This window comes from Equus quagga, chromosome 2, assembly GCF_021613505.1.
Source record: "Equus quagga isolate Etosha38 chromosome 2, UCLA_HA_Equagga_1.0, whole genome shotgun sequence".
Classification (NCBI taxonomy): domain Eukaryota; kingdom Metazoa; phylum Chordata; class Mammalia; order Perissodactyla; family Equidae; genus Equus; species Equus quagga.
The window spans coordinates 142795034-142822588 of record NC_060268.1 but is presented as its reverse complement, the minus strand read 5'-3'; the positions used below and the strand labels follow the sequence as shown (position 1 = coordinate 142822588).

The 27555-nt window shown below is 39.2% G+C and overlaps 2 protein-coding genes across 3 annotated transcripts in view; one reads left to right on the top strand and one right to left on the bottom strand.

The window, feature by feature from the left end:
- The window catches only part of PRKG1 (protein kinase cGMP-dependent 1), a 1186718-nt gene that overhangs the window by 643648 nt on the left and 515515 nt on the right, over nt 1-27555 (top strand). The gene's annotated exons all lie outside the window — the stretch shown is intronic.
- CSTF2T (cleavage stimulation factor subunit 2 tau variant) lies at nt 3239-6788 on the bottom strand. Its single transcript, XM_046653609.1, has one exon. The coding sequence runs from the start codon at nt 6712-6714 to the stop codon at nt 4870-4872; it is 1845 nt and encodes a 614-aa protein (XP_046509565.1). The 5' UTR covers nt 6715-6788; the 3' UTR covers nt 3239-4869.

The window sequence follows — 27555 nt, the reverse complement described above, 5'->3', positions numbered from 1 at the left end:
ATGTCCATTCTAAAGCTGTTAACTTTAATATTATTTATGTATATGACATATTTCTCATTTTATAAATATATGTTTGAGTTTAAAAAGATCTTGCTATTTTGGCTTAGTATTCATTAAAAACACAACAGATTTGTGAAAGAAATTTACTCATTGGATTAGCGTTCCAGGACATTCCTTTGCTTGGTTTACCTCATGAAAAACTGTAAGTAAAACATGCAGAACTAGCCTGGTTAAGTTCCCACGCTCTGTGTCAGGGGAAGGGCTGGGGTTTGCAGGTGCGGATCCTGGGAGTAGACCTAGCACTGCTTGTCTAGCCGTGCCGTAGCGGCATCTCACATAAAATAGAGGAAGACTGGCAACAGATGTTAGCTCGGGGCCAATCTTCCTCACACACACAAAAAAGCATCATACCTTTTTTTTGTTTTTGGTTGGTTGGTTGCTTGACTTTGCAGAAATACACTTGCTGAACCAGTTTTTCTACTTCACATTTGTCAAATTAGACACTAATAATTTCAATTTAATAGTAAAAGCAGGAGATGTAAACTTGAAGTATTACAAGGACTGGGAAGTAATTGTGTGAATCAAACCTGTATAAGACCATAGGGAGAGGCTGGGCCTGTGACCAAATCGGAGGCTATATGCTGTACCTAAATGCATTCAAATTCAACATTTTTGAGAACCTTGGGCTGGTCACACAAAGCAAACCTGCAGGCTCAATTGGCCCACCAACCACAAATTTGGGGTTCCTTGTCCAAAGATATTTAAAGCTTCTACAGGACAAAACTTTGATAAAATTGACACAGGGGTTGGAAGGTTGGTATGTGATTCTAGAGATTTCAACAATGTAATTCTCTGGGATAAACACAGAAGTAGATTCCTAAACAGGTCCAGGTTGCTTCATATCCACTCCAGGCAGCAAGAGGAGGTAATGAAAGGCAGTGAAAGGCTGACAGGTATGTCGAAGTGGCCCACAGACTTTTGTGGTAAAATTATTGAAGAATATTAGTAATGTAACACAGAATTCTGATTGAAACAGCTAATTAAAGAGACAAAATAATTTGAGGAAAACTACTGGTTTCACGTCTTGATGCACAAGAGATTATCCATTCTACTTTTGTGAGAGACAACAAATAGTCAAGCAGATAATTTTTTTTTAAATGACCAACCTCTGTGACACAAATGAGATTGATTTCAAATGTCTGCAGATTTATACATACTAAATCATACAAAATTGATTATGGTTGAGAATGTTGCATATTTTATTCTAACTCCTTGATAATTAGTTACCTACCTTTGGGACCTAAATCAACTCCTGGTTATGAAGCATTGTCATGAACCAGAACATCTTGTTTGTTTTTCTAGGTAAAAACTTTGGTATTTTTATGTATAGTATTTAATAAGTCCCAAGTTTGTTGTTTTTGACAATGCTAGCCCAATGTCACTTTTAATAAAATACATGCCCTTTACTGACATAAGCTTTATACTGTAGTAGAAAAATATCAAGAAAAAAACATGTTTGTTAACATCTCATGAGAAAGGTAATTTGTAATATGAGTATTTATGAAGCTGCATTTTCAACAAAGGGAGTAAACTTTTGTTTCAAGGTGCATAAAATCAAATGAAAATATTAAAAGATCTGATTCAGTTAAGATCTGAAATATACATATATATGAAATATATTAGCATTTTATATACTAATATCATATAATATTCATCCTATTAATATTTAATAATATGAACATTATCTTATTTTAAATATACCGATTTCCTTAAAATGAATTAGTCCTTGACTATAGAGCATTCTTGACAAGAGACTGATGAGAAAACCAAGCTCTAACCAGAAATCTGTCTAGAGGTTAGCTGAAGATACAAAGCAGTGAGAGGCTGACATATTCTTTTGTGAGAATGTGGGATGTAACTGATAATTCAGTTTCTCTGCCACAGTAGGTAGTTGCACATAATTATCCTTAGACCTCATCAGACCTAAGAGACAGGCCTGACACACCATAGGAAATCAGGTTCCGTGTGCTTAGTTAATGTCCCATCACAGCACGCAAAAGCAGGAAGCTTTGCAAGCTGTGATTATATTAAGGTTCTTTTTTCAATGCTTTTCTACCATTAGAATTCTGAAAAGCGTAGTTGAAAGTCATACATGATCTCATTTGGATTAACTTCCCTTCACCTGAGATTCACACTGGCTTCTATCTTATCAAACACTCCAAAATCAGAAGTCCTGGGATATCAGCACACAATTAACCAATAATATAAGAAGGGAAGGGCTAATGGGCAGGCACTGATTAAAGCTGATCATTTCATATTTCCAAGAGGAATAAGACCTAAAGAGGCATTTGCAAATCAGTGTTTCACCCCCCTATTTTCAACTATTGTTATTATGAATGAATTTGTGATTTCATTTGTAGTCTATCCATATTAGGGAAAATGCAGGATGCCAGGGTTTGTAACCAACAATTATGTACTAAAACACTAAGATTCTGACTGTTGCAGATATGTATTGCTTGTATTCTTCACTATCAAATGAAATAAGGTTCTATATTCTACATCAACACCTGGGACAGTCAGACAGTAAACTGAAAATGAGGAGACAACCTATTTTATTAAGTTTACCAGAGTAAAGGAAATTGCTTCTATTATGTATTTCTATTTTCTAATGCAAATAGTTGTTATAACTCATTTGTTCTCTGTGGAATCTAAATCCTTTGGGAGGAAATTTACATGCTTTTATAATGGGATTTTTTTTTCCCTTAAGACTGATAGAATGTTTTGTCCTCCCTTCTCACCTGTGACTATAGGGGATACAAGAATGAGTAAGACAGTCTTTGTTTAGAATTCCTGATCTATTAAAAGTTGGAGTGGGTAGAGGGTCAAAGTGAAATAGTGCACTGCAATATACAAGTGCTGTCAGTAATAAAGATACCTGTACGGGGTTCCTGGGATACAGATAAGAGTTCTTTGTGGGGAACACACAGACAAAGAAGGCTAATATCTGAGTATCCACCAAGATACCTACCATAGAATAACACGTCTTTATAGTTATTTCAATTGTGGAATTATGCAGATAATGGATCTAAGAAAGGGATTTCCATCCACTCCTGCAAATTCTATAGTTTTGCTTTTTCCACTTAGAAGAAAAAAGTATTCAGGCCCCATGGAGCTCTTAAGAATAGACATCTAACTTTTGAATAATGCATTCATTAAAAATAAACATCCGATATTAAAGTCAGCCTTAATTGTACATTCTTTTTATTTAGTCTGCATTAAACAATGCAGAGATTTTACTACAACAAAGAGCATAACATTTAATAGTTTTCAGTTAGAGCCCTTCAGTGAAAGCTTTGGGATAAAACAATTATAATTTCAAAGTAATCAAGCCAACTCTGTGAATTACTAGAACCAGAGCTATCACACATAAAAGAGAGTAAAGGAGAGGCATCCCCTCCAATATAGGGGAAGCATATAGAAAACATGGGAAAGTTAACAATATGAACAACAGTAAAAACAGGTAGCAGGAGACAACAGCGTAGGGATAAAAACTTTGTAAAAAGTGAGTAAATTACCCATTTAAGATGTAAAAACTTTGCAAGGGGAAAATAACTCAATTTCCAAGTCTCAGCTCCCTCTTTATACTAAATGATATTTTTTCCTCTTAACTAGATACTGGTTTTTCTTCTCCAGAGTGAGATCACCTGGTTATTTGTTTACGGTTCCATTAATTACTACTTGGTCTATAATACAAATTTTTGTGTGTCTACATCCTCAAGGCTTAAAAATAAATTAGGTAGTAGCTCTAAAGAAATGTTATAAGCCGGACCTTCATTTTTAAATATGTCTCATGGGTATGTATATTAGGACTCGATAGCTTTATTACTTGTAAAAAGTAAAGTGAGTAATAACCAACTGAGCAGGGAATTAAGGCTCCAAGTAATCTCTCGACCTATCTGGGCCTCAATGATTCTGCTAAGATGGTGATAGGTAGATTTTGAAATAAGAGAATGAAAAGGCATGTTAAATGTTGCTGAGATAAAGAGTTTTACCTCCTAATTCAGGATGACCAGATGGATACCATCTGTATGGAAGCTAGCTACCAGGAAACAGAGCTTTACTGCATGCAGCTTTCCACTATTTAGGAAAAGCCCAATGCCTGAATACTGCTGGTCCCTGAAAGGTGGGCTAAATGAAAGAAACGTCACACCAGATGCATGCCTTGACTTTTCAGATAGCATAGCTTTAGAAAAAAACAATTCCTACACCACAAGCTGAGACTTATCCTGTTAGCTCTAACGCTTCAAAATTATTCCAAAACACTAAAACAATGCTTAAACTAATACAGCATTCTATTGCCCTCAAATAGGATTTTGTATTTTAAATGGCTTACCAAAAAATATATCGTATAATTCTGAGGTAAACTTCTTTATTTTCTTATACAACCAAAAGTCTTAAACTATTACTACATTACCATTGTAACAGGTCATCTTTTAGTCTTTATGTGCAGTTTTCACATCGTTTCACTCGATATTTAAAAAGGTGTAGTTAACATATTGTAGACATTTTTAATATTGCTGCATCTTCTTTGTAATCTTATTTGGTACAATATCATGTTGAAAGTTATTTTTGTATATCTACAATGAATTAAAGTGAACACACCCACTCCCTCCTCCCCCTCCCCCCTCCCCCCCCAATTAAAAGGAAATTAGAAAAAAGAAAAAGACAGCAAGAAGAAATGAGATTAGGTTCTGGGAAGAGAGAAAGTCAAATCATTCAAGTTTGGAGATACAGAAGCCAGATTTTTACATTCATTCTTCATTACAGAAAAACTTTCTGGGACTACTGCCAAATATTTCCCCAAACCTTTCAAGAAGCTCCAGTAGACTTCTGGATTTGTTCCTTTAAAATCAGGATGCTCTGCCTTTGCTCAGGAGGCAGCATGGCAATCTGATCTGCAGTCAGTTGAAGAACCTGCATGATCAAAGCTGCCTTTTCTTGATCCTGGGGAGTTACTTGGCTCTGCCCAGGACTAAAACTGCTAGGCTGGCCTCCACCTTGCTTGCCTGCCCCCTGCATGCCCGTTCCTTGTATGCCGGCCCCCTGCATGCCCACTCCTTGTATGCCTGCTCCCTGCATGCCCGCTCCCTGCATGCCCGATCCCTGTATGCCTGCTCCCTGCATGCCTGCTCCTTGTATGCCTGCCCCCTGCATGCCAGCTCCAGGATTTCCCACCCCTGAAATGCTTGGGACCTGTCTGGGTCCCTGAGGACCACCTGCCCCCATATTAATGGGACCAGGACCCTGGATTCCACCAGTCATAGGGCCTCTCGAACTGGGGCCAGGGCCCCTTATCTCCATTCCTCTTGCATCCATGCCTCTTGCTTCCATCCCTCTGGCTTCCATTGCACAGGTCTCCATTCCTCTTCTCTCCATTACTCGTGTCTCTAAGACCTCAGTTTCCATGGCTCGAGTCTCCATCCCTCGAGAATCTCTACTACCTCTACCATCCAAAGGTAGACCCCTTTGATCCATCATGGGTCCTCTGGGCTCTCCAATTAGCAGTCTGGGATCTGCTAATGGCCCGCCCCTCATCTCATGTGAGGAAGGGCCACGGTTGTCATGACCAGAGGCATGGTGCATAGGGGGACCCTGATGAGGTGGGCCAAGATAGCCTCTGGGCTCTACTTCTCCAGTGACTGAGAGCAAAGTCCCTCCACGTGGGTCATTTGGTGCATCTCCTAACAGTCCTCGAGGAGGCAGGCCACCAGCAGTCATGGGTCCACGAGGCATAGGAGCTCTAGGATCCGACATCTGCACCTGTCCCCGCTCTAAAGGCACAGGACCAACCCCTGGCATTCCAACTTGGGGCTGCATTGCTCCACCAGGAGTTAAGGAACCAGGACCAGGTCCGGGAACCCCAGTTGGTATTGGCCCTGGGGCTGGAATTCCACCCTGGATAGGGGTCTGCATCAGAGGAGGGATGTCTTTCACAGGTCTTCTAGCCAAATGCTGAGGCTGAGGGGCTGGAGGATTCTGCTGGTTCAGTAGAACATTAGGTCCTGGGCAGATCCCAGGGCCAGGGCCAGAGACAGGCTGAGATTTGCCTGGGATGAGCGGTGTGACATGTATCTTGCGATGCAGAATTTTCAAAGCAATCTCTGGATCCATGATCCTCATCACTACTTGCGCCTGTAACAGGGCGTAAGCCAGTTGGGGGTTTTGAAGTAACATGTTTCGAGCTTCCTGGTGACTGTTTTGGACACACAGCTTCATCTGCTTCATCAGCTCAAACATTTGCTCCGGGGGGAGACTAGCAACTGCCCTGGTAATTGATTCTGGGGCATCTTCCGGATCGATGGGGTCCCCGTAGGGGGAGTCAATGATGGGCGCTGCAGGCCCTAGGCTCTTTAACTCCTCCTTGTTCTTTTCACTGGCAGCATTGTCCACCCGAAGCGCTCTCCCGCTGAACTCCCGCCCATTAAGGTTCCGCATGGCACTAAGCGCGGTCTCCTGGTCTTGATACTCGCAGAAGCCATACCCCTTGGGTTTTCCCGTCTCTCGATCGTATACCAGCCGGAAACTGACAACAGAACCAACCTCGGAGAAAATGTCCTTTAACTGCTCCTCAGTGGCCTCATACGGAATGTTCCCCACGAACACGGAACGCAGTGATCGATCCATGGCTGGGTCTCTCACCGCCAAACTCGACATGATTCCGGTTGTGCAGACACAACGGAAAGCCGAGTCTTCCCAGAGTCGTCCTCTGGCGACCCACGCTTCCGCTGAGCAACGGAAGAAGCTTTTAAAATCCGGGCAGAAACCTCTCTAGTGGGCGTGAATGGTTCCGCTTAAACGCAAAATCTGCGCCTCAGTGTTCCACTAACTTAATGAGTTAATGCTTTCTGCCCTTCAGCCTTTGTGATGCTGTCAGGTCCTCCTTACCGAGGCGTCGGATTCCTTTCTGTCTCTTAATCAGCAGATTTTTCATGGCGCACCACCACTCACTCCAGTAAAAACTTTGCGCGCGTTGACCACAGTAAAGATGGCCACATAGACTTCACCATGGTAACCAGGAGAGGCCGCCTCCCTTGACGTCAAGAGCGGTTGTGCTTCCGTTTGCCCGCGGGAAACCGCCAACTGAAGGCTCATTAAGGCGGTGTGTTCTAGTTCCGATACAAGTGCTTTCCTGTAGCAGTTTCTCTTTATATGGAAGCTGTATTTAAAATCATACTCCAGAGTATGAAGGAGAAGTGTAGTCGTTTCAAAGCAGATTTGGGATTTGCCCCTCAAAATAGAAAAGTAATAGCGCCGTTTTAGAAAACATTTTTGTAAAGTAACTGCCCAGAAATACAAGCCGCACAAGGGTGCCGGCTCCATCCCCGCCCCCATCTTGTTGCTTCGGATAACGGGATAACGGCTGTTTGTTTGAAGGCGGGTCCTTCCAAGTTTTTCTCCGCGCACCCAGGCTGCAGTCGAGCTATTCATAATATTACTTTACCCCCTTAATTATATTAACCAGTACTAATGGTTAGTAGTAAGTATTATTTAATGGCTGCAGAGCGTGAATTATGTTTAACTATTCTTATACTGTAGGCATCTAGATTGGTTCTGCTTATTATAAACTGATGTAATGATTTCACACCTCTACTATGAAGGAAAAAACAAACTGTAGTTGTTTCTATTCTGCTAGTTTTGCCGGCAGGCAGAAGTTGAAACGTGTGGAGCGAGGAGTTTTTTCCCCCATTTAACAGACCATAGAACTGGAGTTTGGGGGGACCTAGGTTATTTGCTAAGCAGCCAGGAAATGGCAAAGCCAGAATTCTTACACAGGTTGGTCTGTCATAGCTTCAGAGCTGGGCTGCCCCATATGGTAGCCACTAGCCGCTTGTAGCTGTTGGGTACTTGAAATGTGGCTAGTGTGATTAAGAAATTGAACTTTTAATTTTATTTCATTTTTATTTTAATCTAAATATGAAAACTGATGTTCAGTTAGGCTAATGGAAACCTTTTTAGTATGTTTGGAACAACTTGGGTATGAAATCTACTTTTGCAATGATAAATTTTTTTTAATCGAAATAAAAATCAAGTATTTACAGTTAAAAGTTAGCATTCTAATTGCGATGTGCTGTATGTGTAAAATGCATGCAAGATTTTCAAGACTAAGTATAAAATGTAAAAATATCCCCTTAATTTTATATTGTTTACTTGAAGAAATATTTTTAATTTTTTTATTTAGACAAAATATATTTTAGCATTAATAGCATTCATTTCATTTTACTTCTAAAATGTAGTTACTTAGAAACATTAAAATTACATATATGAATTGCATTGTATGTTTATGGACTACACTGTTCCAGAGTCTAAGTCTGAAGCTTTAAGCAGAGAATCATTTTATTCTGCATAAGCCTTTTGAGGGGATTATTAAACTTCAGGTTTCATTGAGAGATTGTGTTATGTATCTTGGGTGTCATAGTCCAATGAATAGATCTGAAATGATGGGTTTAGCTACAATTTAGAGAACACATCCATTTACATTCACGTGTTTTAATAGTTCTTTAAAACAGTCTTGGACATAGCTATTTATGCAAGATACATGATAATTTATATCTGCAAGTAATAAAGTGTACTTATATCACCTAATAAAATCTTCCTGCTATGTGAAAGAAACAGAATAGCCACTTACTAGTAATGGTTTTTCCCTCCTGATTCTTTTATTGGAGATGGGCCAGGGGTGGAGAGAAGTTGAGGATGGTATCATTTTGGAAAATTAAAAACAAATCCATTTGTCTCCTTTCCATACCAGTCTCTTTACAGAGAGAAGCCATGACTTTTGTACACACATTCTGTCAAGGATGACTTAGGCATCGATGATGTGTGTAATTGTGTGTGTATGAAGTGTAGTAATCAAGAGGATAATAATAGGCTGTTAGAATAAGTTGTGAAGTTTGTAAAAGGTTGGACGGCTTATCTGACAGTGAGAGCTTCTTTGCTGCTGCTGATACTATCTAGACAAGTGGGCCTCACACTTTAGCACGCATCACAACCACCTGGAGCCATGGTTGGTTAAGTCAGATTGCTGGGCCTCACCACTGCCCCTCCCCAGTTCTGATTCAGTATTTCTGGGGTGGGACTGGAGAATTTGCATTTCTAACAAGTTCTCAGGTGATACTGATTCCGCTGGTAGGGGACCCCACTTTAAGAATTCTTGATCTAAACACAAGTACTTGAAGTCGTTTTGTTTTGTTTTGTTTTCATTTGTATCAGACCAAACTAAATTCAGTACACTGTTAAAAGGTATGCGATACGGGTGGTCTTAAAAAATCTATTAATATTTTAATGCTGATGCACTACAGCTAGTACATGCTGATCCCACACTGAAGATACGTAGGCCCAAAGGATGGGTGAACAGAGTAGCTGAGGAACTCTGGGGATGAACAAGAGAGGAAAAGCCATCACTGTAAGAGAGTGCTTGTCACAGGCCTTCCATGTTCTCTTTAGTCCCCCTATTCAAAACTAGAAGAGTGGTGTAATATGGCCCCCTTCATAGTGGACAAGTGTGACCCAACGCATAGCTCAATGCCCAGGACACACAAATTAATATCTATTCTTAACTGAGTGGCCCAGAATTATCAAGAGCTCTTAGGAACCTGTGCATATTTCCTGGTACCAATACATAATTTTCATAGATCTGCCTTCGAAGAACTTCCATTTTATACTGCTTTCTTTGTTCCCGTGATATTTAAACTTGAGTTATTTATAACATAGCATACACTTTGAAGAAAAATGTACATGGCATCTTGCATGTTCAAATGTTGACTCTTCCAATAAATCAAAATAGCAACTATACTAAGAATGATTTTTAAACACATCAGGGCATATGGCCAAATGAGGGGCATCCTTCAAACTAGTCACCTTCAGAAACTATAAACGTAATCCATGAGGCTTCCATTGTTCAAATGATTTTTGAACTCCTACCCTGAAATTGTTTTAGGGCTCCATTTATAAGTCATACTAGAAAACTGGTGCCTTAATTCAAAGGTATACCTTGTTTTCAACCAAGGTTTGAAAGGGTTGTTTTCAACCAAGAGTTATGCAGCTAAATCAGCTAACTTTCTGACCAGACTTGGCAAAAATATATTTAGCTATTTCCAAGTATCGAAACTTACATCAGAGTACAAAGATTCTGTATACTTTGAGGGTATTATAAGAGATTCACTATAGATTAATTAGACAAATTCCAAAAAGAGATACTAAAAATATTTTTGGTTATGACAGGCATTTTTGAAATAAGTGTATGAGCCCTTCAAGAAATAGATCAAATCCACTTCTCCACAAAGTTCTCTCTAATCTTCCTCCTCCTTCCTCTAGGTTGCAAGTGAGTTCATCTTCCTTTGCATATAAACCATTCCTTATCCATACCTTTCTGATGATAGCAACTATTCTATTTTTTAGTAGAACTGTGATTTTTCCTTCTAAACTATAGCATCATTCAAGGAAAGAGCTAGATTCTCCTTTGTCAATTAACAAAGTGACATATTTATTCTTTTATTCCATAAATATTTATTCTAAACACTGGAATACCACAGTGAAAAAGACAAACATTCCACTCGAACATAGATTCTGTAAGTGTGGTCCCTGGACCAGTAACATGAACATCTCTTAGAAACATCTTAGAAATGCAAAATTTTGGGCCCTACTTTAAACCACTGCAACAGAAGCTCTTGAGGAGTGCATGTGTTTGTGTGTGTGTGTGTGTGTGTATGTTTAGAAATCTGTGTTTTAACAAGCTCCCCAGCTGATTCTTACGCAGGCTAAAGTTTGAGAACCACTGAACTAAAGGGACACAGTCATAGATAGATAGATAGATACTTTGTCTTCTTTTCACTGTGTCCTCAGCACTCAGGATAAAACTTACTTAGCACAGGTCAGTGCTCATTATATATTGCATGAATGATAGGAAGTGACGTTAGAGTTAGCTAAGCCACAACCCCTTCATTTTACACAAGAGGAAACCTATAGTGTTAAATAACATGCCCAAAATCAGAATGGGGACCTGCTGCGAGGACCCTTGCCATTTTATTCCTAGCTCAGTGATAGTCCTTCCATGTTCCTATTTGATAACATAGATGTGTAATGAAGTATGTAGAGATGGAAGAGAGTGATAAGGTTTAGCTCATCAAGGAAGGCTTCCTAATGGTGCTGGGATTTAAGGGATGGATTATAATCTGGTGTGTATAAATAGAAGATGAGGAGACTAAGCCAGGAGCTAGGAATAGCCAAAATATGAAATTGAAACCTGGTGTTTTTGATGCCCTTGGAGGAAACCAATAGAGAGTTGGTGAGTAGTATCATAAAAGATCATCTTTTGGGACAGATTACAAAAGGTTTTGAAGATCAGATTCATGAATCTAAACTTGATGTGAGAGTCACTAGGCTTTCTTCCACCTTTTTGAAACATGAACTTGGAATAATAACGTCAGAGGTTTAAGAATACCAGTTTTATCCTGTCCTTCTCCATAATATCTTCTGCACTGGGACTATCCTTTTTACTGCATTATAATTTTTAATCTAATGTGGCAGTTGCTGTTCCTACATTGAGTATCTTCTGTAACATGGCTTCATTCTCATTACTCACTTGCCCCCTTTATATATTCTCCTCTGGCTAATTTGTACCACTTATTTTTCACTATTCACGATCTGTGCTTTTCCACCTCCTAGCTTTGGCTCCCAGCTTTTGCTCATACGATTCCTTTCTTGAGGATGTCTTCTTTCCCTTCTTTCTCTTCTCATGCCCCCATGTCTAAATCCTTCTTGTCCTTCAATGCTCACCTTAAAGACTTTCCTTTTAAAGTAGGATATTGATTTGGCACCCATTATTTTCTATCTTGTAATACAGGTACCAGTATTTTTGTGTTTCCACTTAAGCGTAGAACCCATATCTGATCTATATTGTTCATATTGATTTTATGTAAACCAGTGCCTTTCATATTCCAAACACTCAGTATTTTTTAAATTAAGATCATCTTATAGTAACAGATTGCGTCTTAACAAGATGGTAATTTAGTGCTTTCAGCTTACAGCACACTGTTCTTTAGGTTCCCACCTCTGTTCTTGACAAGAATCAATGAGGTACATACAATTGTATTCTGATTTTAAACATGTTAATACTTAGAGAACTGTTACCTAGAACTTTAACAATAGACTCACTCAAAATACAGATACTGTTGATACAAGCTAACTCTGATCTCTTAATAGGAAGGAGGCCCTCTGATAAATCCTTCATAAAATACAGTATTTTATTTAATCCCTCCAACAGCTCTTCTGAGATAGGCAGTCACAGGGTCTGAATTTATAACCAAAGAAACAGGCACAGAGAGATTCCCAGTGTGCCCATGTTAACTAGCAGAGCCAGGATTTGAACACACACCATTTGACTCAAGAACTCAAGCTCTTAAATTATTATTCCATTTAATGAGTTTCTTAAGGATACACAGCTAGTAAGTGGCAGAGCGACAGGCTGAAATCAGTTCTCTTGATTGTAAACTTCCTACTTCGTAATTAGTATAGTAATCACGGGTTGTTGAGGCCTGCACACAATCTCCCTTGGCCTTTTTCCCGATTGTCTCTGAGTGTAACTAATAGCAGTTTTGACATCACAATCAGTGCTGTGGCAACAGATGGACTATAAGGTCTAAAGACTAAAGTGATTGAGAAAATGTTTCCTTTTTCAATTTGCACGGCTATAGTTAAACGTCACATAAGGATTTTTAAAAACATCTAGTTAGATAGATAATGAATGCATTTTCCATAAAATGAAAGAGCCCAGATTCCTCAAACCCCAAATTGGTTGGTCTGTGACAGTTTCCCCCCATTTTTTTTTTAAAGATTTTATTTTTTCCTTTTTTTCTCCCCGAAGCCCCCGGTACATAGTTGTATATTCTTCGTTGTGGGTCCTTCTAGTTGTGGCATGTGGGACACCGCCCCAGTATGGTCCGATGAGCAGTGCCATGTCCACGCCCAGGATTCGAACCAACGAAACACTGGGCCGCCTGCAGCAGAGCACGTGAACTTAACCACTCAGCCATGGGGCCAGCCCCTTCCCCACATTTTTTAATGTATTTAATATGAAACAACATGCAGAGGAATAAATAGTAAATTTCATTACTTATCCACTAGATGAATTACTTTTATTGGCAAGAGGAAGAGTACATGAATTTGGGACTGCTGGGAATATGCCATTCCAGGGCTAAAGGTTGGGTCCAACCAAATGTTCTCTTTGGAAGGGATTGTGTAGTACAACCTCATTTATTTAGGAGATAAAGAAAATAAAGTCCAGGGAAGACAAAGGACTCAACCAGGGTCAGACGCCTAGTTATTGGCCTAGCTTTTAATGGGATCTAAATCTTCAGACTTTCTTACCCAAACTATGCTCTCAGCACTTCTGAGAGGCAGTAAAGTGAAGGAGTTAAGAATATAGACTTTAAAGTCAGACACTTGGGTTGGCTGCCTAGTTCAACAAGTAACTGTGTAGCCGTGAACGAATTACTTAACCTCTCTGTGCTTCCATTCCTGCATCTCTTAAGTGGGAACCATATCACCTGTCTAGGATTGTTGTGTGGAATATACAACATTTGGTTTATCATTATTTTGTGTGGCAATTATTAATCTACACTTTGTTATATAAAATTAAGTGGGTGAAGCAGCATCTTAAGTGGAAAGAGACCCAAATTTTAATCAATGCTATTTGTTTTTGAGTCTGTATCTTCATTTTTATCTTTGAAGGGGTTGAACTGAGTGAACTAATGGTCTGTTGTCAGATTATATTTAAAAAATTGTAGAGAGACAACCTTGGGTAACATTGTCATTTTAATTTGTGGTAGATCTGTGGTTGAACATGGATAATTTTTAGGCTTAATCCTATAGAAGACTTCAATGAAAATTTTACTGATCATTTTTGGTGCTCTCTAGGTTCTTATACGAAATCATGAAATGCACTCTTCAAAGGTTTAGTTGGCTGAAATTCCACTTCTGCCTTTTTAGTAAAAGGGCCTGTGTGCGCTTTGACTGTGGAGGACTGAGGCTTATAAGACATTGCATTGGTCTGGCACATAGTATCCCTAGTTGAGCGTACGGTTGTGTCCAGGCTGTCATTAGGACTACTGCTTTGCAGTGTGCACTGGCAGACAGAGACCATTTATTCAAACACGGAGAAGCATAACTAATTGGACAAGAAGCAGAGCTCCCTCTGCTTGCTTCAGGCTGTCACCTGAAAGAACACAGAGGAAGGAAGTATCCTCATAAACTGTGGAAAATTACAAGCCCTGAAACTGGGTCCCGAATGAAGACATCCTGTTTAAGATGAACAACTTGTGAATCTTTTTTTCTATGCCAGAACAAGCCAATATCCAACTGCAGAGAAATGTCTGTCTGAGCTGCCATTCACTTCAGAAGTTAGGCTGGAATCTGTCTTCTTCTTTTTCTTCGGTGAGGAAGATTGGCCCTGAGCTAACATCTGTTGCAAATCTTTCTCCTTTTTTCTTTCTCCCCAAAGCCCCAGTACATAGTTGTATATCCTAGTTGTAGGTCATTCTAGTTCTTCTGTGCGGGATGTCACCATAGCATGGCCTGATGAGTGGTGTGTCAGTCCATTCCCAGGATCCAACCTAGTGAACCCCAGGCCGCCGAAGCAGAGCACACAAGCTTAACCACTCGGCCACAGGGCCAGCCCCTGGTATCTCTCTTCTGTGGCTCAGTTGGCCTGTAGAACAATCCTATATTTATACCAAGCTACAGGAAAGAGGCCTTTCCTTTTTGTGAGGGCTCAGATTGTTTGCTTGAGGGCTAAGATTGTTAGAAACAACAACAAAAACCAGTGTGACAGCATGTATTTTGTATTCATTATCACATTTGAACAATCCTTGAAAAACATTACTTTGGAGTGCCAGTTCAGATTTGCCATCAAACAGTTAGATTCCTCAATCAGAAATTAGACAAAAATGTGAAATCCAATGTTTATAGGAATGTAGTAGTTAGCACTTCTTGGTACAAGTGCAGAAACCAGCTCCAGCCATGGTAAGCAAAAGGGGACAGGTGGTGTTTTAATGATACTCTGGTCTCTCTCAGAACCCACAGGCAGAGTATCAGTCTGCTCAGGCTGCCATAACAAAATACCACAGATTAGGCAGCTTAAATGACTGACATTCATTCTCTCACAGTTTTGAAGGCTGGAAGTCTAAGATCAAGGTGCTGGCATGTTTGCTTTCTCCAGAGTCCTCTCTCCTTGGTGGCAGATGGCCACTTTCTCACTGTGTCCTCACATGGCTCTTGCTCTGTGTGTGTGAATCCCTGGCATCTCTTCCACTTCTTATAAAGACACCCGTCATATTGGATTAGGGCCCCACCCTTATGACCTCATTTAAACTTAATGATCTCTTTTAAAGGCCCTATTCCCAAATAAGTCGCATTGGAGGTTAGGGCTTCAACATAGGAATTGGAGGGGAAGGGAGCACAATTCAGTCCATAACATGCAGTAATATAAAGAAGGAGCAGGCAATTGTAACTTATTCAAGATGCTCTATTCCCATTCTCTCTCTCTCTCTCCTCTGCTTGAAGAACCAGATCTCTCTGATTTCTCTCCCTAGTCTACCACCATTTAAGGGGTCTGTTACGGGCTTTTGATTTACTTGCTACAGATTTGTCCAGAGAGAATGATTTGTTTCTCTGGGTATTGATTGCAGCTTCCTGGAAGAGAGAATTTAAAGGTCCGGCTCTACTCTGATGTCCACCCATGAATCAATCCAATATGGCAAAGGGATTGGTGCCAGGGTGATAGACTGTTTAACAACTTTATCCGGGGGCCCAGCAATCAGCTAGAGTGGGAGAGACCCTACAGACCGCTGCAGCGCCTAGAGTTAACCTCCTTTACCTGCTCAGCCAAGGGGAGGTCCGGGACAGGGGCTCAGGGCCGTGGCTGTTTATCATCAGGTCCAGATTTTCAGTTATTTCACCCACTGGTGCAGCTATCCTGGTAACAGCTGAATATCTATCGTGGTTGGCCATGAATTCCAAAAGTGGCTCTTGGTGGCCCACCCGTGTTAGGGAAGGGAGCAGTTAAAAGGGTTGTCGTGAGCTAGGCAGCCATTCTCAAGGTGCCTACCACCAGAGAGAGTTTTTCCACAACATTCCTCTAAGTCATTCCCTCCGTCTCTACAAAAATAAAATATTAGTTTCAAAACTGGGTTTTGTTCACAGGCATTTTAAAATACTGATTTGCAGATAGAAAAATGGTCTGGTAAGAAACAGTAAAGAAATATTCACTGCTCATTCATGATCTTCAGAAAGCTCACACTATATATAATGTATGATGTCCTTGAAGGTGAATAGAGAGAGTATACATTTTAAAATACCAAACTCTTCCATTCTTCATATAAAAATATTGATAATTCTATTCTTGACAGTTCAATGATACAATAATAAATAATAGCAATTCCCTTATTTATCATTATCTTCATCACTGTCATCTGACATTTACCTTGAAATAGCTGTGGATCCTTTCTTGCAGAGCAGTACAATGAGAGGATTGCCTCTCCCTCACCTCCAGGTGTTTGCCAGTTCCCTCCTAGCTCTGGGGAACAAAACAGGTGCCTGCAAGGAAACAGGGAAGTGCAAATGACTTATTCCTCTGGAGCTCAGTCTTTTTTTAGCCCTGAAAATGGAATTGTGTATGTTAGCGCACTGCCCATGAGGGGTCCAGGAAAGAGAAGCTGATCCCTGCAGAGAGAATAAAGCAAGTGCAGAAGTTTCCACGCCAGTTTAGTGGTCTGGAGTTTGCTGCCAATGTCCCAGGGTTGAGCATTTGTTACAGACTTTAATTCTCGCCTGCAGGACCTCCACAGGGAGGTCAGCTTCCAAGAAATCCTCCTAGAGCAGTTGTCTGCAGATGGGGTGGAGGAAGTGGGGGGAGGGCAGAACGTAAACTTACCTTGCACATCAGCAAAGGCCTGACAACTCTTTAGGAATATTCTCAGTCGTTATTCAGCTAGAAACGATCCAGCACCATTTCCTAAATACTTACTGAGCATGCACCCTGTGGAAGGGTAGGCACTGAATTTGACATTATGGGAGTTTAAGTGTGACTCATGCTTTAGTAGAAGTTTTCACTAGAAAGTTTTATTAGCTTTTCTCTTGAACTTTTACTGAGGATTTATGGTGCTCAGATTCAGTTTGTGGCAGAAGGACAGCTGTGCCTGCAAGGAGTTTCCGTTCTGTCAGACAAGATAGAGAATACAGGATACGAGCAGACAGTTTCCAAATGCATTTTTGATTTGTTTGATTTCCTGAGAGGTATCTAGAAAGGAAAATATAACTGCTGTCTACCCATTGACCCTCTTGCTAAGGTTGAAGATGAAAAGGAGGGTTTTTTTTCTTTATTACTGACAAAAGGAGTGTTATTTCTCTTTACTGTGCTGTTTCTTTATACCTATACACACCTGTGTACACTGAGAACAGGAATCATTCCTAGTAACTGATCGCATTTGAATCAAAGCCGGTATACCTGTGACAGCCCCTCACACTCCTCTCTATCTAGAAGCAGGGAGTGCTGGCAAGCCTGTTTCTTGGTGGATAGTACATCATTGCCAGGCCATTGATTTAGTGAGCAGCTTATTGTTATTTTCCAGCTAAACTCTAAGCTTAAAACAAAGCGTGATTTCTTGAGAACAGTATTTAAGTACGGTGTGAATAAAATGTAACCAAGTTTATTTCTTAGTTAAATCAAATATTGCAACTAAATTCAAATATTATTTGTACTTTAAGCAAATAATAAAAATATGCGCTTACCTTTGGCCATCAGTCTCCACTCACGTGAAGCATCAGAATAGCTTGCTAACCCCGGACAGTAGTGGTGAGCCTCTGTTGGTGCCTTCATACATTGTCCTATTTTGTGGGGCTCAGTAATTAGTTATGTTGTTTGAGGACTTTGCTTCCCAAGATGACCTTTCTTTTTCTCATACTTTCTCCTTTTTTTTTTTTTTTTTACCTCTCTCTCTCGTTTCTGTAGTTGCTGTCCATTACTTTCAGACTTCCTTCTTTCACTCAAAGTATAAGTGTATATGTTTCCTGTTGTCTAGGTAGAGAAGAGTTCTGTGCTCCTAGAAAGAACAGCACCATAGGAAACAAAACGAAGTTCTCTTGCCTTTGGTTTCTCTTACAGGTGGTTCCAAGGCACTTCTGATGGCTTTCCTCAAAGCAGTAGCGTTTTTTGTCTGCTTCCTTTAGTAGACATCAGCACTTTTTTCTTCACGGAGGTGGTCACCATCACTAATTGTGGGTAGTTAAGTGAGAAAGCAGATGAAATGGATTGTTGAAAAAATTAAACTGAGGGAGAGTGTTTAAGTTGGGAGTGAAGATAGAAGTAAACAGTTTAATGAATAGATGCAGAATGGCAAAGATCACAATAAAACATGGCAGCACTGGGATTATGTTCTTTTCTTCTTTTCTCTCTAAATAGTCTTTCCATCTCCACCTTTGTGTTAAAATTATTTTCAAGTGTTAATGCTTATTCACAATATTATTTGGAAAACTGAGGGTTTAATATACAGCAGTATCATTATACAACTCTTTTTATAAATGTAGACTGAAATACTATTTAATATTCGTCCTTACAATCTAAAAAAGAGTCCTTTGAATCCAAACTATTATTATTACAATTGCACTGCCATGCACTGGATGAAGTGCTTTATATATAGTTGCTCGTTCAAGCCCCACAATAACTTTATGAGGGCTCTTTGACAGATGAGGAAACTGAGGCACCGATAGGCTAAATAATTTGGCCAGGGTTCTACAGCCAAATAACAGGTAGATATGCTTCCAGGCAGTCTGACTAATGGAAACAGTTAATTCCTGAAAGTTCTAACTTATTTTTCTGCACTTAGAATAAATGTTTTAATCCCCCAAAGGAAAAATTCTGTTAAATTTCACTACCAGCCAAATTTTCTAACTTTTCTTGCCTTGTCAGCTGCCTGTCAGTTTTGTAAAGAAATGCAGCATAAAACTGACAGGAAAAGACTCTGAAATCTATAACCACAAGACAGAATATTGAAAAACCCTCGCAAAGGCTTATTTTGTCATTTATTGTATAGCAGTAAACCCAGCTGTCAGTGGCACAGGTGATTTAATACACACTATTTAGCCAATATATTATTTTGCCAAGAAAATTCATTGTGCTGAATTCTTTTCTAATCTTTTGTGGCTGCTTACTTATAAAAACAGAGTGCCTGGAAACTCCAAATTATTTCACAGAGGGGAAAAGCAAAACAGAGATGGCTATTAATTTAAGCTGTTTCACATTGAAATTGTCATTCTGAAGAAAAATACATGTGGAGTAAGATATATATGATTCTTTGTAAAGAGAAACACTTAAAATGGCACATTTCATGCTCTGAAGTTCAAAAGGCGTTATTTCTCAATAGGGTATTAAAATAGATTGAATATTTTCTAGCTTTAAAAGCAGGATGATGAATATGAAAATGTTCTGCAGACTCTAAAACCTTATGCACACCTCAGGCACATATAGCCTTATGTAATGTGAGTGATTGTGTTTGGTGTGTTAATATTGGGTCAGACTAGTATTTGTACAGTGTAGCAATATTATTATACAGCTTCCAATATCTCATCAGAAAAAGCTGTCCAAATATTATTTAGAATTCCAAATGTTATTTAGAATCTAAAAGAAATTCACTTAAATCCATTAGATCAGTGCATGCTATTATTTTTATTTCTTACATGTATATAGTGCTTATCATATTGGGTGTCCATATTTCTTTGAGAAGAATGGCCACAAACCCCATGCATACACCATGGGAGAGACATGAGTTACCCTCTTGCATTGACCTTCAGTCAAGTAGAAGACTAAGGCACGTTTAGGACAAAGAAGAGAGTAGGATGAAAAAAAGAGGGCAGTCAAAAGGAATAGAGTTTTAGAAGAGAAAAGTGTCTCTCTTTTGTCTCTTGAAAGATAAAAGAGAGATGTGGAAAGCAAAGAAATGACATAGAGAGGTAGATGGAGGATGTGCCAAGTGCTAACAGACACATTTTTGTGTGTGGCAGTATGTACCACGATTCCAGAGAATGGCAGATACACCAATAATGACCAGGACACTTCCCATAGTTAGTGAAAGACTCAACCATGCTTATCATTATTATTACTTGGACAAGTAGTTCTGAAATGTTGGGAGGCATCATTCATTGTTTGTAATCACAAATGCTAGAAACAATGTATATTTCAGCAATGAATTAGATAGATGAATTATATTTATTATAGCTATATATTATAAAATATATTCTCTTCTATAGAATGATAAGCATTTGTTTTAAAAATGAGGGAAACCTATATGCGTACTTATGGAATAATCTCTTGTAGATATATTTTAATGAAAAAGAGCAAGGGACAGGACAATGTTATAGTCTGCCCCCATTCTTATTTTAATCCCCTCCCCACAAAGGGATGAGTGAGCATACATGAGCTATGATATTGGTATATTCATAAGGTATTTCTCAAAGGATATCTAAGAAACTAATAATAGCAGTTTTCTTTGGGTAAGAAGACTAGAGAATAGGGTAATAGGGAGGTTTAAATTTTCACAGTATGTCTGTTTTTTTTTTTTTTACTATTGGACTTTATTTACCCTATGCTCCTCTCCTCCCCTGACAAAAGCATTTCATTAGCTATAACTTAGAGTTCAGTTTTATACTGTTTGTCAAGCTTCATAAATAAATTGACAAATTAAAAAAAACTCAATCAATTTACCCTGCGTCAGAAATCCCTGTAGGAACTCATGAAAATACAGATACCTGGGGCCCCTCAGGCAGATTAAAGAAGAAACTCTGGACACAGAGCCCTGGAATCTGCATTTAGAATGAACATCTGGAATCAAGCCCTCCGGAAATCTATAGACTTCACATTGAGGAAAACTCCATGTGAACTCATAGAAGGCCTGTACTCACTTGGAGGGCAGTTACATGTCCTGAAATGTAACTGTTCCACAGAGTGAGTGATTCAACAGCCTGAAGATGTAAATTTACAATGACTGCCTTAGAAAAAAACATCTATTAAAAATAATTATTATTATCCTTATTGTTATGATTGTTGGATCTTTTATCCTGTTGACTTCCTCCCACTTAAAGGAGGGAGAAGTCCTGCCATTGTGTTCATCATCACACTTGGATACACTTTTCTTTATCTTTAAGGTGATGATGGAAAAAGCCCTGATGTGGAAAGTCAAAATGAGAAAATGTTTGAAACTTTTCTTTAAAAGTTTGTTTATGTACATATTACCTTTAATGATATTCACTGAAAATACAGACATTTTTATATACGCTTGTGTGACCTTTCCTTTCCCAGGCCTTTGCAAACTGGTCATTAGACATTTGAGTGTTGGTGGCTCACATCCGCTGGGATTATTAGCATGTCAAACCATTTCATCTCTTCTTCCCAAACCCCATGTCTGATGAATTCTAAGGCTTTGCCATGTGGATGTGGAGCGTGTCTCATCATAGCTGTCCTATATTCTTTGCTTTGCAGAATCACGGGCTCTTATTGCCTCTTCTCCTGGTGAAGTGGGATACCTTGCTCTTGCTCTTCTCCCACCACCTGCCACTACTACTGCTTGCTTCTTGCGAATTCCTATCTCCCACCCTGGTGGAGAGGGGGAAAGGATTTGCCTGCCACAAGCTTCCACAAGTAATGAAACCTTTTGTTATGCTATCAAGCAGAGATCTAGCTCTTATCCAGTTTTCTGATAATTGCCCTGGAGGATCTTTGAGCGGCTTCATCTTGGCTTATACTCAAACATAACATTGCTTACCATTCGCAAACCCATCTTTCAAAATTAAGCCCATGATTCTGGACATTCTTGTACCCCAAGATCCCTGTGCGTCTCTGATGTTTTAGGACCTAACCATCTTCCCCAAATCTTTTTCGACATCTTACTTAGGATGTTTCCTCGAAAAAGGGTTCCAAATCACTTATTCTGATAACCCAGCATTCCCAGACTGAGCATATAGATTAGCCTCCCAGATTTCCAGGAACTTATTCTAATAGAATATATTGAAACAAATACAACGTATATTTCCATGTAATTGCTGTCACTCATTGGGTTGCCAAGGTAACAAGTACTACGTGAACTATTAGAATCAGTGTGGATATAGCCTTTGAGTTGTTAATACTAAAAACTGTGCATTGTTCAGCAAGGTGCTCTCTGTGCTTACCTAATTATGTAGCTTTTCTTTAAAAGGACAAGTGATGCTCTCCCAATTTCGTGGGAAGTATATTTAATAAGATAGTCCTCAGTAAACAGAATAGATTTGTTCTAGAAAAACTAAATTCTATTTTCCTATTTATGTTCACTATAAAATTGGAGTTGCTATTTTGTGATGTTTTTTGTTATTCCCCATAAAATATCATTTACAGTTAATGCAGCAAGCTTTAAAAAAAACTGTGAATAAAGGAAAATTTATATTTTACTGGTAAATAGCAACCTGAGAATGCAGGATTTCGCAGGTTATTTTTCTTATGTACCCCAATAGGTAAGGGTTCAAAGAGGGAAGAAAGAAAGCAGCCCTTACAAAGAATTCTGATTGATCAAGTTTCTATTTATACATATATTTTTTCTTTTAAGTATTCTATAGTAGAAGAGTTCAAAGTTCTGTTTGGTTGCTTAGATCCTGTTCCTCCACATGTTTCTTTAGAAATGAATAGGCTGAAAGTAAGTTAAAACAAGCTAAGACTGGCCAAATATGAAAACAAACAATAATAGCCTATTGTGGCAGTGATTTTGCAATTTATACATATACCAAATCATTATGCTGTACACCTTAAACTGCTACAATGTTAATGCCAATTATATTTCAATAAAGCTGAGAATACCGTTTACAAGTAAAAAAATAAAATTCTTTCCAAAAAAACCCCAATAACAGCCCTCCAAGTTATAACAGTTCTTCATTTGCAGAGTGCGATGAATTTTAAGTTTACGTTCTTGGGTCATAATAACAGCAAATACATGGATATTAACTGTGACCAGTGCATTGAAACACTTGTCTTGTGATTAAGTGCCTTCATTTGAGGAGCTCATTTGTTGAAAGTAAAAATTCAAAAATATTTTTAATCATCTTTTGATTGGATAGTCCCGGACTTAATTAGTTCTGCCTCATACCATGTTCTGAGTTGGTAGTTCCATCCGAGAGCCAGGGATAAATACATCAACCCAGTCCCCACCCTCAAGTAACTATGAGTCTTGCAGAAAAGCTAGAAAATAAACAAGTACTACTGACAAAGTGTGATGACTGCAAGGACAAGAGAACTTCAGGGTACCGCTATTGGTTCTTAAGGGTGTCCCCCCAAAAACTTTCCAGAGGACACACAACTGAGACTCAAAGTATGAATAGGAGTAAACCAGGTAAAGATGAGCTCAAAGGTACTACAGGCAGAGGGAAAGGAATGTGCAAATCCCAGAGTTAAATACAAGCAGGGCATTGCAAGCAGGCAAGGATGATTCCCAGATAATATTCCGACAGTGAGAAGTGAGACTGTTAACAACCCTCTGCACTCTGTGAGAAGCTGTGAAATGCTAGATCACTATCCCTGTGTTATTGTTGAGCTTGCTACTCCTGCTTTTATATCTCTTAAGAAGACCAGTATTAAATTTGTACTCACAAATCACATGGGTTTAAGATGGAATTAAAACAAGTGCTTTATTACCTGTTTTCTGGTTTTCTCTCTCTGTTGACCTCCCTTGAAGTGAAAGTAGGGCAGTTTTTGTTAATAATATTGCTTTCTGTACAGGATGAAAATCCTGTCAAGATGAGGAGCAGAGAGTGGCAGGCAATGGGAACAACTGATGGGCAGTAGGATTCCAATTGATTCTTCCCATAAGGAAGCCATGAGGACACCCTCACGTCTGCGTGCCTTGGTCTGGAAATAGAGCAGAGTTTGGCCTAAGATGACTGGGGAAGCAAATGGAAGATGAATAACAAACATTTCCTCTCTGTTTAGTCTCCCTCCCACCACTCTTTTTGTCTGTTTCTGTTCCTGTGTATCGATGAACTCTAGCAGCGTAGGCAATAGCTTGTCAGCAGCGACAGAAGACTGCGGAGGCCAAGGGAAGGATTTGTCAAAGTAGCCAGGGCATATGGAGGGCCGCTAATCATTTTTGAAGCCTAGTTGCTATGCTGATATATTATAAATACGACTTTGTTGCTTAACTACAGGCAGATCCCTAAATCAGAGGATGAGATTTATGATCCTCAAGTAAGATGGGAAACATCTTTAGAAATGAAAGAATAATGAGCCTATGATCAACAGCGTGGACAGCAAATTATAAGCCTTTGAAATTTAAGTCTTCATTGCCTCCTGCCTTATTTTCAGAGTATTTATCTAATTCATCTTCCTGCCTCAGGTCTCTTAGTCTTCCTGCTCATTCATTTGTTTATGTATACAGTCATCAAACATTTATTATTTCTTATGCCCTAGATACTGTTCTGAGTGCTGGGTGCAGTGAAATCAAGTTCCTCTTCTTGCAGGGTTTATCTTCTAGAGGGGAGTGGGAAGGGAGTAAACAGCCAACTGATACATTAAAATGATAATTTCCAATTATACTGAGTACCATCAAAAGAGTATAAGTGAGTGTAACTGCTTAGGTATTTTGGAGCCGGGCGATCAAGAGAGGCTTCTCTGAAAAGGTGCTTTTTAAGCTGTGACCTCATGCAATGATCCCAGACAAAAGTATTCCTAGTAGAGACCAATTAGTTTAAAGTCCCAGGGTGGGAACAGGGGAACAATCCGACAAGTTCAAGTCCAGGCCAGTGAGGCTGTGCACTGTGGGCTGGGGAGGGTGGGTGGATGGAGGAGGGAGTGGAATGAGATGAGATCTCAAACTAAGTATATTACATAGGCTTTAACAGAGGGATAAGGACTTTGGATTTTATTTTTAGTGTAAAAGAAAGCCACTGGAGCATTTTAAGCATATTATCTATATTTTCAAAAGCATGCTGTATAATAGATACCCATGAATCTATAATTAAATAAATGATTGAATAAACAAATAAATGGAGGATAAAGGGTAAATATTTCTTACAGATAAATTCCAAACAACAAATGTAGATCGTTCACCCCCAGGAAGTGGAGCTTAATTCCTCTCCTCCTGTACATGGGCTGGGTTTAGTGACTTGCTTCTAATGAACAGAGTATGGAAATCGAAAAATAGTTAACTTTAGAGTGGAGAAACTCAGCAGACACCACCAGAACCAAGTAAGAAAGGTTAACACGACCAGATGTAAGTCATATGGATATCATATACTGCTATAGATTGAATCTTTGTATCCCCCAAAATTCATAAGTTGAAACCCTAATGGTATTAGGAGGTGGGCTCTTTGGGAAGTGATTAGGTCATGAGTGGAATTAGTGCCTTTATAAAAGAGGCCACATTGGCATCCATATGAATCTAAAATTATGCCCAAAAACTTTAAAAGAGGAAGCAAACAAAAGAGAAGATTTTAGCTTCCCTGTGATGAATAGACTGAGTCTGGTACAAGAGTGGAAGCAGGCAGAGCAGTAAGCACTAGTGCTACTGGAATGTTCTAGATGAGAGATGGTGGTGGCCAGGCCAAGGAGGCTTGTGGTGGAGATGCAGAGAAAGGCATGTATTTGATCTTGTTTTGGAAGTAGCCAAGAAAGGACTTGATGATGGACTGGATGGGAGTGATGGAATAGGGAGAACGGGGAAAAAAAGATACTGCAGTAAGAGTTATTTCCATAGAAGAAGGATATGACAATGTTAATTTTTATTTTCGAAATCTTCACTAGTTTCCCTTGAAAATATAATACAGACCATACTCTTCATCCTGACCTACAAGTCCCTCCAGAACCAGTCCCTATTACAGCTTTTTGCATCTTACACACCATATCTCCTACACACAGAAACATATACTTAATGTTCCAATTATGATTCTGCCAGAGTTAATTTTTCACTTCTTAAACATCAGAACACACTCACACTGTCTTATTAGATAATAATAACAGCAGAAAACTTTTTTAAAAAATAACACGCCATAGCCTATGCTAAAAGCTTTTCCTTCATCACCACATTGACTCTCAACAATATTCTTATGAGGAGCATGTTCTTCTTTCCTGGGTCTACACTTGGGGAAGCTGATCCTTAGGGGTAGGATGGCTATACAATTTATTGTCCAAACTGAAAAGGGGGCACTATTCACACTTACTCTGGGACAACAAGTGTAAACCGAGGCTGTTCAGGTGAAACTAGCATGCATGATCCTACAGTTAGTGTAAAAATCAGTTTGCCAAGGGTCACACAGTTAGCAAGTGACACAGCAGAGCTTTTAAACTATAATATTCTCATTCTAAAATCTATGTTATTAATGGTTATATCAATACTCTCTTGATACTGGATTATGAGTTTGGACAAGTGACCTGGTTTGTCTGAGCTGTGCCTTCCTCATGAATAAAAATGCTGTTGCTTGGGCAGGGTGAAAGTTCAGTGAGATGATGGTTAGTAAAGCACCTAACAATGTTGACAGTTCAACAAATAAGGGTGAGCAGAGTTTGTGGCTTAAACTTAGCTATCTTCTTTGGCCCTACATAGTATTTGGCACAATATTTTGCTGGCAGATGGTGCTAGCTTTTCAATAAAAATTAATTAAATTCACTCTAGTATTTCAAGATCAAGAATTAGATTGATGGGTCAAAAGACTGATGAGGAACTACATTGAATCGAGAGGTAGATTGGGGAAATGCTTCCCAATAACAGAGACCCTGCCTTCTTGCAGTTGTGTCAGAGCCAGAGCCAAAACCAGAAAAAGCTTTGGTAGGTAAGTGCTGTGGAAATCCATGTCATTTACCAAAATAGACTGAGCATTATCCTTAGATCTGTTACTCCAAGTGGAGCTCAAGGTATAAGGAGGCTCTCTTCAGTGCCCAAACCTTACACCCTCTGTTGCCATCTGCTGCTAAGTGAATTAATATGCATCTTTTGTATTCTAAATATTTTAACTTGCTCTGTAGCTCAGGAAGAGTAGAGGCTGTTGTTACCATAACGAGTGGGTTTTTCTTATATTATCAGGTTGTCCATGTGTGAAATCCCTACTCTAGATATCAACCATCAATGCTTTACTGAATCTTCACTCTATAACCATGGAATTTGACATGATGTGTTTTCTCCAGAGGCCACCTTTGCTATTTCTAATAATGTAGTTTAGCTGTAGGCATGCGTTTTTGCCTTACCTTCTTCAGGGCAGGATTATACTTTAGAGTTTTTATGTCAATGCAGGTAATAGAATTAAATTATTCATGAAATAGTTTTCAGTTAAGACTGTCTGCCATCAAAATTCCCTCCTGGAAATCTTTCATGTGATTTTTAGTGTTAGAATCCAAACTGTGCACATTTTGCCTTCTATTTGCAAAAAACATACCTGGTGCTTTAGTTGGTATGGAAAATAAAAAACACAATCCCTGCCCTCAAGGAACTTATTGCATAATTA

Bases quoted from the DNA above. Each gene is read 5' to 3' on its own strand.
- CSTF2T (XM_046653609.1), bottom strand. From the start codon at position 6,714: ATGTCGAGTTTGGCGGTGAGAGACCCAGCCATGGATCGATCACTGCGT.